General features: G+C 36.7%; 1 protein-coding gene across 7 annotated transcripts in view; it reads left to right on the top strand.

Annotated features, from left to right (window-relative positions):
• SCAPER (S-phase cyclin A associated protein in the ER) overlaps positions 1 to 21,192 on the top strand; it is a 494,989-nt gene that overhangs the window by 351,868 nt on the left and 121,929 nt on the right. For all 7 annotated transcript variants that reach the window (XM_030761728.2, XM_022580126.3, XM_022580128.3 and 4 more), the window contains one exon: positions 11,303 to 11,426. In XM_030761728.2, the coding sequence (XP_030617588.1) occupies positions 11,303 to 11,426 (124 nt within the window). The remainder of the gene's footprint in view (positions 1 to 11,302; positions 11,427 to 21,192) is intronic.

Genomic DNA, 21,192 nt, shown 5'->3' with positions numbered 1-21,192 from the left:
CCCCATGTATCTGCTACATTATAGCCCCTCATTAAGTGTTAATAAAATGGTATTTGCCGGTGTGGGTGAAATTTAGGATACAATCCATTGTTAATAAGCAATTCCTTATTTCTAGGCAGGATTATTGTAATATAATTCTAAATGTCTATTTTTAGATCAAGGTTTACTAGAAGTGAATAACTTTCCCCAAGCAATAAAAGTAAAAACATTGTTTTGCAAGCTAATTAGCCATAGTGATTGATAAATACTCATCTCCATTTGACATATTGAGGCATTTTGTTTATGCCTCGGAAGGCTGAACACAAATGGTTACAGTTGACAGCTGTTGTACCACTAATAAGATTAAAGTAAAGAAATTAGTTGTGTCGACTTTAATCTGCTGTTTAACATTGCAAACCACCTGGGGTCTTCTCCAGAGCCAACATGTTTAATTGTGACTTTAAAATTATATAACCAGATCCTACGTAAGAACATATCTAAAGACGTGCTAATCATAACTGTCTTGTTACTAGACAAGACAGAGTTTAACACTAGACTTTAAAATTAATGTTTTAATTTGTTGCTCATCCTACATTTTTAAATATATTTTTGTAATCTTTGAAACATAACACCTCAGTGGGAGATTAATTTTAGGAAATGCAGAAAGTCTAATTAGGTTGTGCTTAAAATATATATGGTTTCACATTTAAAATTAGAATATGTCTGTGTGGAGTAATTAAATTGCCTATCTAATTGTCCCAAATTCACCAATTAAAAAAGAACCCTTGAAATAACATATCCACTTGAAAGTTTCTTACTCCCGCTCTGAGGCATCATTATACTTAGGAAAATCATTTAATTAAAAAATTACTCTCAGTGTTATTAAAATGTTACATTGTAGAATATGATATGCAATGTAATAATCATTTGTGATTGTTACATTGAATTTTGATGCAAACTGAAGTGTAGGATGCACCTAACTTAAATACCCATAGTGAAGATCGGTTGGTCGGCAGCATTATTAGCGTCTCTTCAAGACCCCTTGAGCTGTCTTGATTTGCAATTCCTGGATGTTGGCCCCCCTGCTATCCCCGCCCACCCTAAGTGTTCTAGCGTCAGAATGGAGGGAGTCGGAGGTAGAGCAGGCAGTGTGGATTTACACTAGTCATCACTGTGCCAGTGGGAAAAGTTTTCCTCTTTGTCCGCAGCTCACACGGATCCAAATGTCCAAATGTCCACTGCAAAAATACCTCCAAATTCTGTCACAAGTCCACATTCTTTGTGGTCACAAAAATATCAAAACTGAATCATCTCTTCCTTATTAAATTTTCTGCATCATTCTTCTGTCCTCAGATTTCTTGCTGAGAAGACATTTTCTTATTAACCAAGACTTGCTTATTCAATATCTTCAAATTTTATCAATAAAATAATAACACTTAAAAAGATTTCCATATATGCAAGACCACATATAGAACTTTTTGCAAATACATTTTCCATGTTAAATACTATTTTGCTTTGCTTTTATTCCGTTTATTTTATTCTAATCAGTACTATATGTCTAAAATCTATTTGGTACAACAGACCAAGTGAACATTATTAAAATGAGACTGCTTTAGAAAATTTTCTCCCTTGCCTCAATAAATAACTTTATAAGCATAATCAAATAGCACTCTCTGTTAACACTACATGTTAGCATTCCATGTTGTTTTATAATTTTAAATTCACTGGTTCAGTAATATACACTAGAGTCTTTCTACTTTCTGTAGAGAAGAACTAAGAGAGCTGATACTAAAAGATTTGCAAATGAAAGCTGATTTTATTTGTTTTAAAAATTTAAAAATCATGAACTTTCCACATGTTTTCCAAGCTGGGTAGTGTTCTTTCTCTACCTTTTTTGGTTGAGGAAGAGAGTATTACATTCATTCGCTCTGTTATCAGTGTTTATTTTTTAGTTCCTGGTATGTATAGACCAGGAAGTGTTTTATGTGCTTTGGATACATTACAGAATAAAAGGTAATAAATGTGCAAAAGATTTGAATAGATACTTCACCGAAGAAGACACACAGATGGCAAGTTAAGTGTATGAAAAGATGCTCTACCTCATTAGGAAATACAAATTCAAACCACAAGAAGAGACTTCATCATACCTACTAAAATTTCATAAAAAAGAAAACTGATACTACCAAGTGCCAGTGAGCATACAGAGCAATTGTAACTCTCTTACTTACACTACTAGTGGGAAATGCACAATGGAACAGCCACTTTGGAAAACAGTGTGTAAGTCTCTCATAAAATTAAATATATACTTACTATATGGCCCAGCAGTCCCACTCCTAGTTACCCCAGAGAAATAAAACAAAATATGTGCTCACAAAAACCTGTAAATGAATGTTTATAGCAGCTTTATTCATAATTGCCCCAAACTTGAAACAACCCAAATATTCTTCAACTGGTAAATGAATAAGCAATTCATAAGCATGGAAAGTATCTATGCAATTAAATACTATTCCGAAATAAAAAGGAACAGACTATCTGTGCGTGCAGCAACACGGATGAATCTCAGATGCATTGTACTAAGTGAAAGAAGCCAGAGTCAAAAGGCTGCATATGGAATGATTTGATTTCTATGACTGAAAAAGGCAAAACTACAGAATTAGGACACAGTTATGTGATAGTCAGGGGTTAGGAGAGGAGAGGACTAGAAAGTAACCATCCAGGGGAATTTGGGAGATGATGGCTCTATATCTTTACTGTGGTTGTGGTTTCACTGCTGAATGCATTTGTCAAAACTCTGTGCACTAAAAAGGGTAAATGGTAACTGTGTATAAATTGTACTTCAAATTTTAAAATTACAGATTGAAAGTGCAAAAGAGCACATGATATATAAACGAAAGAAAATTCATTTATCATTAGACTTTTCAATATCAGTGTTTTATTTCAGAAGAAAATGAAGTAACATTTTTAATATACTCAAGAAAAGAATATACGTGCCAAGGAGTTTATATTCAGCAAAATTGACCTTCCCTTATAAAAGGCACAGACACTTATCAGTATGCAAGAACTCAGGGAATATTGTTCCCACAAGACCTTGCTAAGGAGTCTAACAGAGAACAAGCTTCAGACAAGTAATGAATATAGATACATTGACATGTGGACTGATAGTGAACATTAAATATATAATTATGGCACTAAAACTAAAGAAGATTAAGAGGAAGAGTGTAGTATGAGATGATTGTATGTTCTAATGGTGTAGCTAGTACAGCCTCTTTGGAGGTGAGGAATAGGTATGGCATATGCCAAAATATTTTTAACTGTTTTCAATAATCATAATTAGTGTACTATTAATTTTGTTATTCTCAAACTGCTGTGTGTTATAATGTAGCATAAAGCAAATAAGTAATTATGGATATTCTAACTCTGTCATCCTTGCTGCTCTTAAGGACCAGGATTCTCAGTGTCAAAGAGAGGAAAGAGAGCTGTTATATGTTGATAGAAGAGGTTGAAGAAAAAAATCCCGTAGTCCTGAGTTTGAATCTGAAATAACAATATGAATTTACGAGATACTTGATCTTTAACTGGGGGATGGGGTTCCCACCCCTAGTCATTCTAATGAGTGTTTAAAAAAGAATAGTGGGAAATGTGGTTAATTAATGTGTTAGCATGTTCCACAGTTGTACACTCTTTTATATTCTCCTTGAAACAAGGAAGACAGTTGTCCCTTCATTTAGACATCTCTGTGCTCAGCCAGCTCTGTGCTGCATACTATGAGGGCCCCAAAAAGGATGAATCAGGCAAGGACCTTGCTTAGAACTAACTTAAAGTAGTTGTATAATAGAATAGAGTTTTCAGCGCTTTGACACTAGTCTCAGTTTTTAGCCTCCAGAATTGGCACATGCAGCTTTCAGGTGGGCCAGTCCTGCAGGGCCAGGCCTACATCACAGGCCCCGTTCTGTGAGGGGCCACTCACTTGGTGGGTCCAGTTAGGGTGTTAGAATTCTTAACTGCAGTTGCATCTCCCTAGTTTCAAATAATTCTTTTTAATAACACCTTAAAAATTTCTTTTAGTTTGGAGCTTTATAAAGACAAAGCATAATTTGAGAATGGCAATGCATATAAGCTATATACCATTTATTAAATGCTTAATGCAAACAAAATGTACGTGGTAAATTATAATATGTTTGAGAGCTCTAGTTTTAATATTCATTTCTCCCTTCCCTAGGAAACTGGTATTACTCCAGGGCTGTGTGTTCTGGTTCAGTCCAGATAATCTTCTTTCCGTAAACTATATCATTTGCTGTGTTTTGTGATGTTCTGTCTCTTTCCTACACTTATCCACATCAAGCCCATCCTTTTCTTACATGAGGGCTGGAACAGTAACTGATGAAAATTCCAAGTTTCTCTTTGCAGCTGTATTGGTGTGACTCTTATCACTTGCTGTGCCTACTTAGCACAGAATTTTGCTCTGCAGGAACTTAAAGCCTTCACTCACTTCCATGTGTATAAGCTATATGCCATTTATTAAATGCTCGATGCAAGCCAAAGGCAAATTATAATTTATAATATAAGGCCTCTGGTTTTAAACTGCCAATGACAGTTGTTTTTAAATGTCTGCTTTCTTGACACTGGTATGAGATAGTGGATTTTGGTGAATAGTGTTTCCTGAAAAGTCTTAATCACTAGAAACTGCATAAGGATATAAACCTACATACTTCCTTAGTTATATTATCAAGTCCTCTTAGGCTGCAACCACCTGGGGCTTTTCTATTTAACTATTTCATAACATCTTAGATACTACTCTTAATGTCGGAGGTGTACTACACTTGTATTCTATTAGTGTTCTTTTGGGGTATAAATAGGTTCCTGTATTTATTGCTAAAATACCCAGCTTTAAGACGCCTTTTCTGTCCTCTGTTTTTCAGAGGAAACATTTGCAGTGAGAAGACTTACTGACACAAGATTCACTCATGTATTCATGATTATTTGGAGCAGAAAGCCTTTATCTAAACCCAACCACAGTGTACTTTTGACAGAAAGGACAGTAAGATTTTACTGTCTTCTCAGAAGATACTTTTAAAATCTGGGGCTCTGATGTTAAAAAGTGCTTCCAGTCATTTGAGTTTTAAATTACAAGGAAAGCTGCTTGGGCAGACCACCCAAGCTGGGTTCAAAGAAGTGATCTTTCTAAGACAGGTGCTCTTCAAATAGAGGTTGTTTTTCAAACAAGTTCTACTAAGTGGACAAGTTTTTCCTGACCCTGAGATTTTTGGTTACTGCCCCCCCCCGCCCCGCTTTTTTCTCATCAGAAAGTAGTTTCTTTGTGGAAGTTTCTTTGGAGAGTTTTGTGAGCATAAGATTATACAGATGCATATTCCATACTTTACTAGTAAATGCAGTTTCTTTAAAGCACAGAGGGCTTTAGGACAAAATCCCCTACCATGTGCTGTTTGCTTTTTCATGTATATGTTTATTTATGCCTTACAATATTCCACAAAAGATTTTAGACAAGTTGTAGGGATTTAATTGAATAAGACAGAAAAAAGATTAGAAATCAAGACCATAAAATGTATAGATCAAAACCAAAGGGAAAAGAGGATATAATTATAGAACTATAATCCCACGTGTCATTCTAAATATAGTACCCTCATTTTTTTTAAGCCTTGAGGGATCTATAGTTACATATGTTAGTCCCACTATAAAGCTGCAATACACAAAACAATGTGATATTGGCACAATGCTGAACAATATTAGCAACTAGACTAGGAAACCAGGGAATATATCCTATATATATAGTTAAGGTGGCATTTCAAACCAGTAGAGAAAAGGTGAATTATTGAGTAATCTCTGGGGCAGGGGGTGGAATTTAGGCTTCTGCCTCATGCCACACCCCAAAATAAATTTTAAATGATTTGATAGTAAATTATAAAACCATAAAATTACCACACACAGTGATGATTAAAGAAAAATAAATACAAATGGCTAGACACAGACATGTAGTTACCTCATCTTATAGTGAAGAATAACCTTTTAAAGGATAAAAGGAAAGGAAGAAAAAAATAAATCACAAAGAAAGAATTATTTGACTGCCTAAAATTGTTTAGCTTCAGTACATAAAAAATGCCTTCAAAATAACAAGCAAAATTAATGACAGTAGGTAAACTGGAAAATATATTAACAACATGTATTAACCCTTTTTTATATTTATATTGAGAGAATCCTTATAAATCACTAAGAAAAAGATAAAAACCTCCAATAAAAATTTTAAAATAGAGGATAAGAATAATTAACAGAAAGATAAGTGGCTACTCACCTTATACCTTATCCCACAATCAATTTCATAGCTTGCATTTAAATGTAAAAATCTATGAAAATGCCAGAAGTAAATTTAAAAGAATGTTTTTATAATCTTGAAGTGGGAAGGTCCTTCTAAGTTTTACGCAATACCCAGGTGTACTAAAGGGAATGTTTGACAGATTTTATCAAATAAAAATGAAAGCATTCTTTATGACAAAAAACAAAAAATTTAGATAAGCAACAGACTGGAAAAGTTATTTGCTACATATGATGATAAAAGGTTAATATCTTTATTATTGGTAAAGAGCCTTATAAATCAATAAGAAAAAGAGAGAACCCCCAATAGAAAAATGGGTAAAAGGTTCACAGTGATAATTCAAGAAAATATAAATATACATTGGCAATAAGCACATGAAAAAGTCTTTGATCACACTAGTAATAAAAGAAATGCAACCTTTAAAAATTCCATTTTTAGGGCTTCCCTGGTGGCGCAGTGGTTGAGAATCCGCCTGCTGATGCAGGGCACACGGGCTCGTGCCCCGGTCTGGGAAGATCCCACATACTGCGGAGCAGCTGGGCCCGTGAGCCATGGCCGCTGAGCCTGCACGTCCAGAGCCTGTGCTCCGCAACGGGAGAGGCTACAACAGTGAGAGCCCCGCGTACAGCAAAAAAAAATTCCATTTTTAGCTGTCAGATCAGTAACAGTTGTTTATAATGAAATTATCTGGTGTTGGTAAAAACATGGAGAAACTCTTTTTCTGGGAGTATAAATTGGTTTAAAATATTTTTTTCTGGCAGGCAATTTGAATTTTGCAGTGTCTCAAAAATCTTAAATGTTCATATTCTTTGACTCAAATTATCATTGCTGAAAATTCATCCTAAGGAAGCAGAAGGATTTGTTCAGTACAGCTATTGTGAACATGAGTTGTGCTATTGAGCACATCCTATGTTTGTGGAGCTCCCAAGCATATAATGTGGCCCTCCCACTATAGAGCATGAGAATGCCAGGTATTTGCTTCCCAGTATTCTTTGTGTCTAGTATATAAACTTGTGGCCTAGGCTTCACAACCCAACATACCCACTCCAGACTTTTACTCTGAGGCTAATGAAGTAAGAAGCAAGGACATCCCAAACTCTATTCTTTTGACAATTGGAGGCAGCTGCATCTGGTGTCCAAAATCATAGTGTGAGTTCAAGCTGTGGCATATGGTGCCCAGTGTTTTTTTTAGCAGATCAATTTCATGGTATGTGATTTGGATATTGGTCCGGGTAGGGTAACTTCTATGCCTGTGTTTTCTAAATCCTATGATATACCCAATAGCCTGTCAGTTAATTTCCTTAATATTTAAGTCAACCAGAGCTTACTTCCTGTGGCATATAACTAAGAACTCTGAATATTAAAACAGTGTTGTTTATAACGTTGAAAATTGGGCACAATAGTAAGGGATTGATTGAAGTAAAATTTTATATCCATTGGATGACACTGTTTCATCTTTTAAAATCTATAATATTTCTCAATGTGAGTATTTTAATCAGAAAAGGAATTTAAAATAAGAAATTGGATGTTTACAAAACTGTTGGAAAAAGTTGTAAACCTTTTGTTGTTGACTCCAAAACAATACCAGACATATCCACTGGGGGCACTGCTCCCTTTGAGGCCAAACACAAGTTAGGAAGGAAATAAGCTAATGCCACACACAACTTTCTCTCACAACCGGGAAACCACAGAATGGGTACTTAAGGCTGCAGATCAGAGGTTAGGAAATCAAATCAAGTAGTACAAGTTATCCCACTGGTTCTTGACACACAGAATTTGGGAAATGGAACCTGAATACTACTGCAGGAAAACCTCACTTTTCCAAACCTTGCTTGATAAGGACAACAACCAATGGCGTGGGAAGATGGCCTTGGCTCACTTCACCCTCCAAATCTTGTATGATACCATTTGTGTGGGAGGGAACAACTCTTGCATATGCACAGGCTACTTCTGGAAGGATATGTAGACTAGTAACCATGGTGATTTCTAAGGTAGGGAACTGAGTGGCTGAGGGAAATAAGTAAGAGGGAGATACTTTTCACCATGCTTTTTTGTGTGTGTTGTACTAAGGTCATCATTCCTATTCAAAAAGTTACCAAGTTAAATTTTATTTGTATTGAAGCTCAGTAGTTTTTACTGTACTCCAAGGGAACACACCTGTAGGTGTCCCCAGGCCTCTGAGGAACCCTTCAAGGCTCTTTGAGAGGAGAACAAAGTAGGGTCCTGGGTCCCCCACTACTGCTTCAGTCAGAAGAGGTCTGATTTTATCTGTTCTTTGGTTTAAGCTTCTGAAAAAGATTTTGTTAGCTTTTAAGCTTCTGAGTAAGAAAGCATTCTGCTGCTTTTTCTTAAAAAATTGAAGACCAGTGTTATAGAAGAATTTTTTTTTAAGATTTTTTTTGATGTGGACCATTTTTAAAGTCTTTATTAAATTTGTTACAATACTGCTTCTGTTTTATGTTTTGGTTTTTTGGCCCCAAGGCATGTGGGATCTTAGCTCCCCGTCCAGGGATCGAACGCTCACCCCCCACATTGGAAGGCAAAGTCTTAACCACTGGACCGCCAGGGAAGTCCCTATAGAAGAGTATTAAATGTCATGGAGAAATATTCATTGTACACATATTAACTAAGTGAATATTTGTAAGAAGAGAAGACTGGAAGTACAAATACCAGTCATCTCTTGATAGTTTTTTACTGTTTATTTGTGCTTCTCTTTCCCAAAGTTATGACAGTTATCTAAAATTATTTTTATAATCACAAATACATGTTATTTTTTAAATTAAAAAGAAAAGCCCTCTTGAAAAATCTAAATATGTTACCTAATAACTGAAATAATGCTGATTTGCATTTGTGGAGAATTTGTTAGGTAGTGCCTCCAACCAATGTGTCCTAAATGAGTTACATGTAGGCCACGTTTTCCTGTACAATCCTCAGGGATTAAGTCAGACCAGAGCTGAGCCTCCTCCTGGCTCCCCTCAACTTAGAGTCCTTTCGTTGTTTGTTTGTTTGTTTTGCGGTACGCGGGCCTCTCACCGCCGTGGCCCCTCCCACCGCGGAGCACAGGCTCCAGACGCGCAGGCCCAGCGGCCACGGCTCACGTGCCCAGCCGCTCCACGGCACGTGGGATCCTCCCGGACCAGGGCACAAACCCGCGTCCCCTGCATCAGCAGGCGGACTCCCAACCACTGCGCCACCAGGGAAGCTCCCTTTCGTTGTTTATGCCAGTATGCCATGAAAAAATTTGGGACACACTGTGCTTTATTATCCTGGAAATAATAGCTTCTATAGCACACTTTGGATTTTTTAATGTTTTATTTGTGCATTATTCTTAACAAGAATAATAAGATTAATAACCCTAACGAAGTCTATCATTATTAAGTATTTAAGCATGTGCCAGGCACTGTCCTAAGTATAATATTTTACATCTGTTACTTCATTTAATTCTCATGATAACCATGTGAAGCTTAGGTATTATTATCTCAGTTTTATAGGTAAGAAAATGGATGCTAAGATATTAAATGAGTAACTTGCTAAAACCTCAAATGGCACAACTGGGTTTCTAACCTAGTGTCTTATTCCAGTACCTCTACTCTTAAGCAATGTATTCTAATGCTCAGTTTTCAGGAACCTATCAATTATGTGAAGCAAGATACAACTATGTCAGACAAACAGATGATTACAAGTACAAGAGGGGCTGTCTTCACCATCTTTCTCCTACTAGAGCATCAGCTCCATGAGGACAGAGAGCTTGTCTGTCTTGTCCACCTAACACAGAGCCTGGAAAATCATAGGCACTTAGATATTTGTTGAATGAATGAATACTCACTTGTTGGTTCTTAGACCTGTACTTTTCAACTCTAGCTATACATCAGAATTGTTCATAGAACTTTTGAAACATGCAGATGTCTAGAGCCCTCCCATTCCCCAACTAGCATCTCTAGGGGAGGAACTCAGGCAAGTATATATCTTTGAAGATATACAGGTGATGCTAGTGCTCTGTCAAACTCTAGAGCCCCTATTCCAGAACAGTGGTCCTCTGACTTGAAGATGCATCAGAATTACCTGTGAAATTTGTTAAAACACAAATTGCTGGACTCTACCCCCAAAGTTTCTAGTATTTAGTAATCTGGGGTGGAACCTGAGAATTTGCATTTCTAAAAGTTCCCACGTGATATTGATGTTACTGGTCCATGGCTCACACTTTAAGAATTGTTGTTCTAGAGGATTGGTTGTAAGGGACTAAATCAAAACACTTATACATAGGACTTAAGCAGGAGATTTAGTCAGACAGGCAGGAATCAACATTGATCACTCAGGCAATGCAGGTTAATCACAGTTTTCAAAGCACTCAGAAGAATACCCATTGAGTGTTGCTCCAAATGTTTCTTTGAACAGTGGCATATAATTTTTTAATCCTTAAGAAAAAAAAAACATTTCTTTGATGGGTTTGATCTTAGACTGTTTTACTCTCTAGGTCCTCCCCTGCTCAATCTCTGAGCAGGTGTGGTGCTCACTCCCCAGAACTCTGCAGTTCTTGTCTCACAGGGAAAGCCTCTAGTTTCTCCTCATGTGTGCTCTCTTCTTCCATCATCTACCCTTGTCAACCAGGAGATCTAGCAACAGGAGCTTTGGCAGACCTTTTTTTCTGGGTATTATTCAAAGAATTCTAGATCCCAAAATTCCTGGGTAATATCTAATCTTAGATTATTAAGACCTTGTCAGTAGACTGGTAAGTACATTTCCATTGCCTGCTGCTGCAACTAAGAAATTAATAAGAGGCAAGAATTAGTTACTAATGAACACTGGGCTGTGGATAAAAATTACAAGCTTTTGTATCTAGCTGATGGACCTTGCACCTAGTAATATTTGGCTTGTTTTTTTTTTTAGAGTGACTTCTATCCCATGCCTGTTGCTTTTATATCATTTTATGTATTTTAAATTGTTTAGAGAAGAGCTGCACGAGTTTTATAAGTGGTGTTTTTCTCCTTCTGTTAGGTCTCTCTGCAATGCAATCAATGTTTACAACCTCACCTGCAATAACTGTTCAGAAAACTGCACTGATGTTCTGTTTAGTAACAAGATTACCTTCTTAATGGACCTCCTCATACACCAGTTGACGGTATGTAATATTATTGCTTTGAGTTAGAAGCAACTAAGATTTGAGAAATATCCCCTGTGGAGAAAACTAAAAGCTTATTTACTCTCCAGATTGGGAAAAAAAAAAGTGAAGATGATTGGGAGAGTAAAATAGGAACTGGCAGAAAAACCTCTTAATTTGAAAATCTTATATTGCATTCTCCTAATTTCCAGTATTTGATGGGTAATATACTTGTAGCACTTGCTGATATCATAAATTTACATGGTCAGACTAGGGCTTTGGAATCAGTTAAGCTCAAAGGCAAACCTCTGAGGCCGTAGGAATGAGTGCTGTAGAAGGGAAGACAGCTGGGAAAGTCTCAAAACCTATCTTACCAGCTCAGTTAAAAGGGTCAGTTTAAAAAGGACTTTTTGATGACCATTGATATATTTTTTTGAAGCAAGAAACTCCTCTGTCAGAAAGGGGCAAACCTGCTATACTTTTGAAATGGGAACAAGCAGCCAATTGTAGCCTTAAATTTTACTTCGGTTCACAGATGTTGAAAGAGGTAAGCTCAGCATAATATCCAAAGGTTTAGGCCTGTCAACTGCAGTCTCCAGAACACAGCCCTGGGGCCAGAATTTTCTTGGTCAAGTTTCTGAGCTCCTGAGGTATTGGCACAAGATCGCTCTCAAGCTGCAAGTTTATAACACAGGAGATTTATTTTTCAGAACCGATCTACTTTTACTCAGCATGTATTTCTAATAGCTCATCCTAAACTGTGTGCCTTTTGCTCTCTTTCCTTCTCCATCTGGTTAATTTCTACACATTCTGCAGACCTTTACTGAGACATAATGGTACCTTCTTTATGAAACCTTCCCCAACCTGACTCTTTCCCCAAGTCCAGGTTAGGTGTTCCTCTTATATGCTCCTCTGCATTATGTCATTCATAGAATTAACCACATTGAATTGTAATTAACTGTTTACTTGTCCATTTCCCCAGCTAGCCATAAAATCAAGGAGGACAGGAAGTAATTTATCACTTTCTCCGAGATCCTAACACAGGGCCTGACACAGTAGCTTCAGTATGTCTTTGATGAATATATAAGTAAATAAATGGAACCCCATATGTTTCAAGCTGAAAATCAGAAAGGAAATGTTGAGGCCCTTACACGTAGGTATACTGACAATGAGAAGGGACTGCAGTGAGAGAGAACAAAAAACACAGACCTAGAACTGTTACACAGTGCAATAATGGCTATTTATAGTGATGACACTGAGTCATCACTTGAGGGCTAAGTTATATGTGGTTTTATCTATAAAAGAAGGCATTGAAATACGGGTTACACATTTAGCAAAATTCTATCAGAAATAGTTGAAAGGCAGGGGCAAGGAGAAAAGACTTAGCGTTTGTGGTATGGCCTTATTATATTCCAGGTATTTTAATATATATTGCTTCATTTAACTTTTAAAACAGAAAGTCAGTATTATTATATCATTTTACAGATGAGGAAACTTGAGTCCCAGAGAGGTTGGTTTGCCCAGGGCTACATAGATAGTAAGTCACGGAGTCAAGAGTCCAACCTAGGTCTGTCAAACCCAAATTAAGGGACATTCTACACAAAAATTGACAGTACTTTTTAAAAGTGTCAGTGTCATGAAAGAAAAGGAAAGGTTGGAGAACTGTCACAGACTGGAGGAAACTAAGGAGATCTGACAGTTAGATGTAATGTGGGATCCTAGACCAGAAAAAGGACGTTAGTGAGAAAACTGAACGTTCAAATAAGGTCTATAGAATAGTTAATTTTATTGGCTCACTTCTTGCTTTCGGTAATTATACTGTGGTTTTGTAAGGTGTTAACAGTAGGGGTACTGGCTGAAGGGAACTCTACTATTCTTGCGTCATATCCTGTTTTTAAGTCTTCTTGCATATTCTTTCACATTTAAAAGCCATTCTCTTTTGTTACTTGTCCTGTACAAAGTATATAATTTATATTCTTCCATTACCAATTTAAAATTATTTCAAAATAAGAAGCAAAAACTATAAAACCAAACCCCATGCTCTCCCCCTGTTGCATGCTGCATCATCTGGAAGAATTTACTCTGTGAAACCTATTCTATATTGCTAATGGAAGAAGATACGTAAATGTACTTTGAACAGAACAAGTAACAAAAGAGACATTTGAAATGTGAAGGAATGAGCAAGAAGACTTATAGACAAGATCTTCCATCCTAGCTGTTCATTCTTTTCTGATCGAAACCTTTTCTTATTGTATGAGGTAGTTTGTTTATTCTCTCACTTAATAATTGTAAGCGCCTACTATTTCCAGTTCCAGAGAAGCATAAGACATGATCCCAGTCATCCAGGAAATTCCTGCCTAGGAGTGGGAATAGACATGTAAATTGCATATAAAAATGGTGTGTTGGAAACCTGTACAGAGTATAATGGAGCACAGAGGAAGGAGCTCAGTAGCCTCTGCCCGAGACATCACAAAGGAGGGACATTTGAGCTAGACCTTAGCTTCTCATAATAGCTTTCAATTACTAAGTGCCTACTATGTGCCAGGAGCTTGTAAAAGTAGCTTGATCCTCTCCCTGTATTTTGAAATCCCCAGTTTTCTTTGAATAATATTCCCTTACTTGTGACCTCAAGGTTTCTTGACACTCAGAAAGCTTTTAATCTCCCAACCAGTGGATTTCACCACATTCTATGTTTATTTTGTTCAGTTTAGAACTGGGATCCTGGGACATTAGTTTGTCAAACACATTTTATCCCCCCTATATGTGGCACTTTCTGGTTTCTGCTGTTCCTTTTGGCTTTTCATTCTCTAGCTGTCAATTCTAATACCACTGTGATAGAGTATGTGATAGCTGGGAGAGGAGGGTATGTTTTCTAAGTTGGGGAAGTGGAGGGTGGTGGTGGCTAGTGATGGTGATTTTTATTTTTCTGGAAATCACTTGAGTGCATTTCCATTTTTATTGCTGACTTGTTTTGATATACATGTAACTGAAATATGGATCACTAACTTGTTAGTACCCTTTAAGTAAAGGATAGAAAATAGTCATCAACACATTTTCCAGAAGGATTAGAAAGAAGCATAAAAGAAGCTAATTAATTGAGATCTGGTGGAATTTATATGACACCTGATTTTAGGGCACTTCAGCCTTTCTGGTTCTTCAGCAAACTGAGATGGTTTAGAAGACTTTATTTTCCCCCAATCTAGCTGTTTGGAGTTTGTTTTAGCACTCTTGTATTTCATCTCAATTATGTGCAAAGCATTGTACAGATTCCAGGGTTACAGAGGTGAATTGGACACAGTTCCTTCCCTCTAGAAGCCCACAGTTGAAGAAGGAACAACTTACATACATTAACATTAAAGAAAAGCTATGAGAAGTTCTGTAACATAATCAGAGCTACAGAGTAGCCCACACAGCCTAAAAGAGTGCCTGGCACGTAAGAGGTGCCTGTTAAATATTTGATGAATGAAAGAATGAGTTCTAATTGGAGCATTGGAGAGGCTTTCGGGAAGAAATTGTATTTGCCCATGCCTTGAGGAAGGATGGAAATTCTACAGTTCTGGATTATGATTTTTACAAAAGCTAAATTAGCATATGTGGCACTGTAAAAGTATGTGCTTTTTCTTGCAGCGCAGATTCAAAGTAGGATTTTTAAGATAAGGTCTTGAGGAATTTATTTGGAGCCCTGTAAAAACAGTACATTTAGACAGGCATGATCTAGGATGAAGGCTAACAGAGATGTATTATCTTCCAAAAAGTATGAAAACTTTAAAATATGTTAAAGCAGATTTCATTCAATAAGTAATTGTTAAGAATCTTCTCTGTACCTAAATCATTTCAGTGCATAGAAAAGTAGGCCTCTACCTTCAAAATGTCTCCTTGAGGAGACCAGACATGCACATTAGAAGGCAATAAAAAGACCAGTGAAAAAGAGCAAACTGACAAAATAGGAAGTCCCAGTTCTCATTCCCCACAGAGATACTTAACTATATACAGACCAAAATACCATTGTGAGAACTCTGGTAAACAGTTAAGATATTGCAGTACCCCAGATGATCTCAAAGCCAAGAACAGCCACATTGATGTGGGTAAGAAGAACTGTTTTGCTTTACTCATGATCGCCCCTCTCTCAAGTTGGCACAGCTCCACACTGGAAGATAATACCCCAGGCCATGGGTTCTTCCCTCTAGGAGGGAGGGGAGTTGAGTGTGAGTCCTGCATTCTGGCTTTCTGGAGGGCTGCCAGGGCACTTGTATCTGTCTCACCTGACTTATGGCACTGACAGGAAACTGGCATACTTTGGATGCCTGGCAGCCCCTGAGAACTCTTAAGAGAGAGCAAGGCAGCTTGCTTCTGAGAACCAGAGAACTTGCAGTGCTGCAGGCAGACACCAGAGGGAGCAAGAGATTATAATCTCCTGAAACAGAAACCAGCAAGCCTTTCTAATTGAGGAATTGCTCACGCAGGCCCAGAGAAGTCCTATCCCCTACAAAAGTGTCAGAGAATGCCTGATTCCCTAGTCAAGGTGATTGGTGTCTTCCCCTTTACAAAGCCAGTATGTACAGTCTAAGAGTCATGCCTGTTTTTTCAAATGTGCAGATCCCAACACAAAGTTACAAGACACACAAAGAAAAAGGGAAACATGGCCCCTACAAAGAACAAGATAAATCTTCAAAACCAGCCCTAAAGAAACAGGTATATGAATTACCTGACAATTCAAAATAATCATCATAAGGATGTCCTATGAACTCAAGAAAATGATATATGAACAAAATGAAAATAACAAAGAGGTAGAAAATATAAAAAGAACCAAAGAGAAGTTTTGGAGCTGAAGAATACAATGATTGAACTGAAAAAATTAGAGGAATTCAAGATCAGCATTGATCAAACAGAAGAAAGAATCATCGAACTAAAAGATAGGTCATTTGAAATTATCCAGTCAGGAATAAAAAGAAAAAAGAATGAAAAAAGCCTAAGGGACTTATGCTGTACTGTAAAGTAGGCCAATGTATGTATTACGGTAGTCCCAAAAGGAGAGAGAAAGAGAGAATGGGGCAGAAAGCTTATTTAAATAAATAATGGCCTAAAATTTCCCAATCTAGTGAAGGAAAGGGAATCCAAATTCAAGAATTCCAACAGATCCTAACTTTGATGAACCCAAAGAATCTCACAGAGACACATCATAATCAACTTATCAAAAGTCAAAGACAGAATTTCGAATGCAGCAAAAGGAAAATAACTTGTCACATGCAAGGGAACTCTCATAAAACAATCAGTGGATTTCTCACCAGGAACACCACAGGCCAGAAGGGAGTGGGAGGTTATAATCAAAATGCTGAAAGAAAAAAAGGCCAACCAAGAACACTATATCCAGCAAAACTATCCTTCAAAAATGAAGGAAAAATAAAAACTTTCCCAGATAAATAAAAGCTAAGGGAATTCATCACCACTACTGGACCTGCTTTACAAGAAATTCTAAAAAGAAGTCCTTCAATTGGGAACAAAAAGACACTAAATAGCAACATGAAAGCATATGAAAGTATAAGCTTACTGGTAAATGTAAATATATAGACAAATACTGAATGCTGTAATACTGTAATGGGAGGGTGGTTAAATCACTGTTAATTCTGTTATAGAAATTAAAAGACAAAAGTGTAGAAATAACTATAACTATAAAAGTATGTTAATGGATACATGATATAAAATATGTATTTTGTGACATCAGTAACATAAAATATTGGGGGAGAGAAGTAAAAGTGTAGCATATTTGTATGTGGTTGATGTTGTTATCAGCTTGAAATAGATTATTATAACTATAAGATGTTTTATGTAAACCCAGTGGCAACCACAAAGAAAATACCTATAGAAGATACTCAAAAGAAAATGAGAAAGGAATCAAAGCATGTTACTACAAAAAAAAAATCAACAATACAAAGAAAGACAGCAGGAGAGGAATGAGGGACAAAATAACTACAAGACAGAAAATAATTAACAAAACGGCAATAGTAGTTCCTTCTCTATCAATAATTACTTTAAATGTAAATAGATTAAACTCTCCAGTAAAAAGACATACAGTGGCTGAATGGATCAAACTCATTTGTCAACAACAGACTCACTTTAAATTTAAGGACACACGTAAGCTGAAAGTGAAAGAAGTGACAAAGATAATCCATGCAAATGGTAACCAAACAAGAGCAGAGGTCGCCATACCTATATCAGACAAAATAGACTTGAAGTCAAAAACTCTCAGAAGAGATAAAGAATGACATCATATAGTAATAAAAGGTCAACTTTTCAGGAAGGTATAACAATTGTAAATGTATATGCATATGCACCCATCAGAGCACTCAAATATAAGAAGCAACCATTGAAAAGAACTGAAGGAAGAAGATGACAGTAACACAGTAAAAGTAAGGGATTTCAATACCCCACTTTCAATAATGGATAAACATCTAGAAAGAAAATCATTAAGTAAACAGAGGATTTGAACAACACTATAGGCTGAACGGACCTAATACACATATACAAAATATTCCACCCACCAGCAGCAGAATACACATTTTCTCAAGCACACATGGAACATTCTTCAGGACATGTCAGGTCACAAAACACGTCAACAAATTTGAGATGACTGATACCATACCAAGTATATTTTCTGACCACAGTGGATTGAAAATAGAAATTAATAGCAGAAGGAAAACTGGAAAATTTACAAATATGTGGAAATTAAACAAATTCATGAAAAAACCAGTGAATCAAAGAATGAAATTAAAAGAGAAATTATATAGTATCTTTGAGACAAAATATAACATACAAAAACTTATGAGATGCTTAAAGGCAGTGCTAAGAGGGAAGTTCATAGCAATAAATGCCTGCATTAAAAAGGAAGAAAGATCTCAAACAAACAACTTTATACCTCAAGAAACTAGAAAAAGAAAAACTAAGCCCAGAGTTAGCAGAGGGAAGGAAATAATTCAGATTAAAGCAAACTGACATAAAAACAGACACATAGACCAGTGGAACAGAATAGAGAGCTCAGAAGTAAACCCACAAATATACAGTCAACTAAGATTTGACAAGCCATCAAAAATACACAAAGGAAAAGGTGGTTTCTTCAATAAATGCTGTTGGGTAATCTTCAGTAAATGCTGTTGGGAAATGGTGGATATCCACATGCAAAAGAATGAGATTGGACTCTTATCTTACACAACAGGTCCCCAACCCCTGGAACCAGGCCACACAGCAGGAGGTGAGTGGCGGGCAAGAGAGAAAAGCTTCATCTGCCACTCCCCATCGCTCGCATTACCATCTAAGCCATCACACACACACTGCCCCTGCGCCCCAGTCCTTGGAAAAACTGTCTTCCACAAAACTGGTCCCTGGTACCAAAAAGGTGGGGACCATACACAAAAATTACACAATACACAAAAATTAACTCCAAATGGACTTAAAACTTTAATGTAAGACCTGAAACCATAATCTCGTAAAAGAAAACATGAAGAGAAAGCTCCTTGACATTGGTCCTGGCAAGGATTTTTTTGGGGGGATATGATGCCAAAAGTACAACAAAAGCAAAAATAAACAAGTGGCACTACATCAAACTAAACAGCTTCTGTACAGCAAATGAAACAATCAGCAAAATGAAAAGGCAAACTTCAGAGTGGGAGAAAATATTTGAAACATATATATTTGATGAAGGGTTAATATCCAAAATACATAATATCCAAAAATCAAAAACACAGAACGTAACAAGTATTGGCAAGATTTTGGAGAAATTGGAACCCTTGTGCACTGCTGGTGGAAATGTAAAATGGTGCAGCTGCTTTGGAAAACAGTAACAGCAGTTCCTCAAGAAATTAAAAATAGAACTACCATATGGGATTACTTCTTGGTATTTACCCAAAAAGAACTGAAATTAGAATCTCAAATAGATACTTGCACTCTCATGTTCACTGTAGCATTATTTTATTTTATTTTTTTCACTGTAGCATTATTCATAGTAACTAAGAGGTGGAGATAACCTAAATGTCCACTGACAAATGAGTAGATAAAGAAAATGTATGTACATACACCAGAATATTGGTTCACCATAAAAATGAAGGAAATCCTGCCGTATGCTACAACATGGATGAACCTTATGAAATAAGCCAGTCACAGAGCGGCAAATACTGCATGATTTCACTTATGTGAGATATCTAAAGTAGTCAGACTCATTAAACTGAAAGTCGAATGGTGATTTCCAGGAGCTGGGGTGAGGGGAAGTGAGAAGTTACTGTTCAGTGGGTATTGAGTTTCAGTCATGCAAGATGAAAAAGTTCTAGAGATCTGTTTTACAACCATGTGCATATAGTTAATTAGACTGTAATGTATACTTAAAATTGTTAGATGGTAAATTTATGTTACGTGTTTATTACCATAAAAAAAGACCAGTACAGGTACTACTGAGTGCTGTGAAAATAGATTGATAGACTTTTAATGTTGAACAAATTCTAAATAGTCCATATTACAGATTAGTAAATTGAGATGTGGCAAAGAGATCATACAACTACCTAGTGATAGAACCGTGACCTGGATGCTAGTCTCCTGAGTCCCTGACCAGGACATCCCTTCGTATAACCTAAATTGATATGTCCTCACCTTATTGAGTTGACAAATGAGATAAAGTAACATTTTTGTGACTTTAATTTTATACATGTTTAATATTGTCACCTGGGTAAGATACACTGAAGAAGCATTTAATTAAAAGGTTTATAATTTCTTGATGTTTCATTGCACTTTAAAAGGCATTACATATTTTATTAGCATTCTTATTTTTAATTCATAGTAACCTGTTCCTCATGGAATATTTAAAGAATACTCTTATAAATTGTGTGTATATATTTTCTGGAGCCAAGGAAACTGTTAATTGAAAAGTGATGTACAAACCTTAAATAATTGATATGGTACTGTTGGATCAAAGAGACTGTTGGTGAGCACTTCAGAATGTGACAAGAAAGCCCTGTGTACAAACAAAGAAAATATAAGTGCAACCTTACAGCAAGGGGATCGTTTTTCACTGAGTCGTGTGCAGAGCCATGCAGGTACCTATTTCATTTTCATTACAGTAACAAAGGCCTGGAATTGGCCATTCACCACATTGTTTTCTTTGTACCAAGGAGCCAGAACATGGACTTAATAGTTAATTACAGGGAGCAGAAATCCTTCAACTCTACTGGTAATATCGCTCTTCCTGATGCCACTTGCGTCTTGTTTCTCCTTTCCTCACTATGTGGCACTTGCTCAGCATGTCAAGGACACCCTACCCTTTTCTTCATCAATAATGTGAACTCTGTGTCTAGTAGGCTATATAGCTTATTGATACAGAGTATATCAGAAACAGAGAGGAGGCCTTCATAGTATCTAGTCTAGTCCAGTCCTCCTTGTTTTACAAATGAGGACAATGGAACTCAAAAAAGGAGAAGGATGGGAGATGTATAGGGTGGGTATTTGCCAAAAGTCTCACAGCCTGTTACCAATAGAACTGAGATTCAAATTCAGGTCTCCAAAATCCCAACCTAACCTTTGTGTATTACGTGACACACCGCTAATGTAAGTTTGGTGAGAACAGTTAAAGGATATTGTAACTGATGTAGAACTTTACCCTCAAAGCTACATTCAAAATTGACCTAGTGAAAGAATATGGGTCAGATTATAACTCTAATTGCCCTTCTACTGCAGTCATATGAAATAGCATCATCATCATTATTATTACTGTCACCTAGAATCATTAGTTGACCGCTTGAGGGAGAAA

This window comes from Delphinapterus leucas, chromosome 2 (genome assembly GCF_059928025.1).
Source record: "Delphinapterus leucas isolate spDelLeu-1000000601 "Yukka" chromosome 2, BTC_Dleu_Yukka2, whole genome shotgun sequence".
NCBI classification, from domain to species: Eukaryota; Metazoa; Chordata; class Mammalia; order Artiodactyla; family Monodontidae; genus Delphinapterus; species Delphinapterus leucas.
This window is presented reverse-complemented; position numbering and strand designations above follow the sequence as displayed.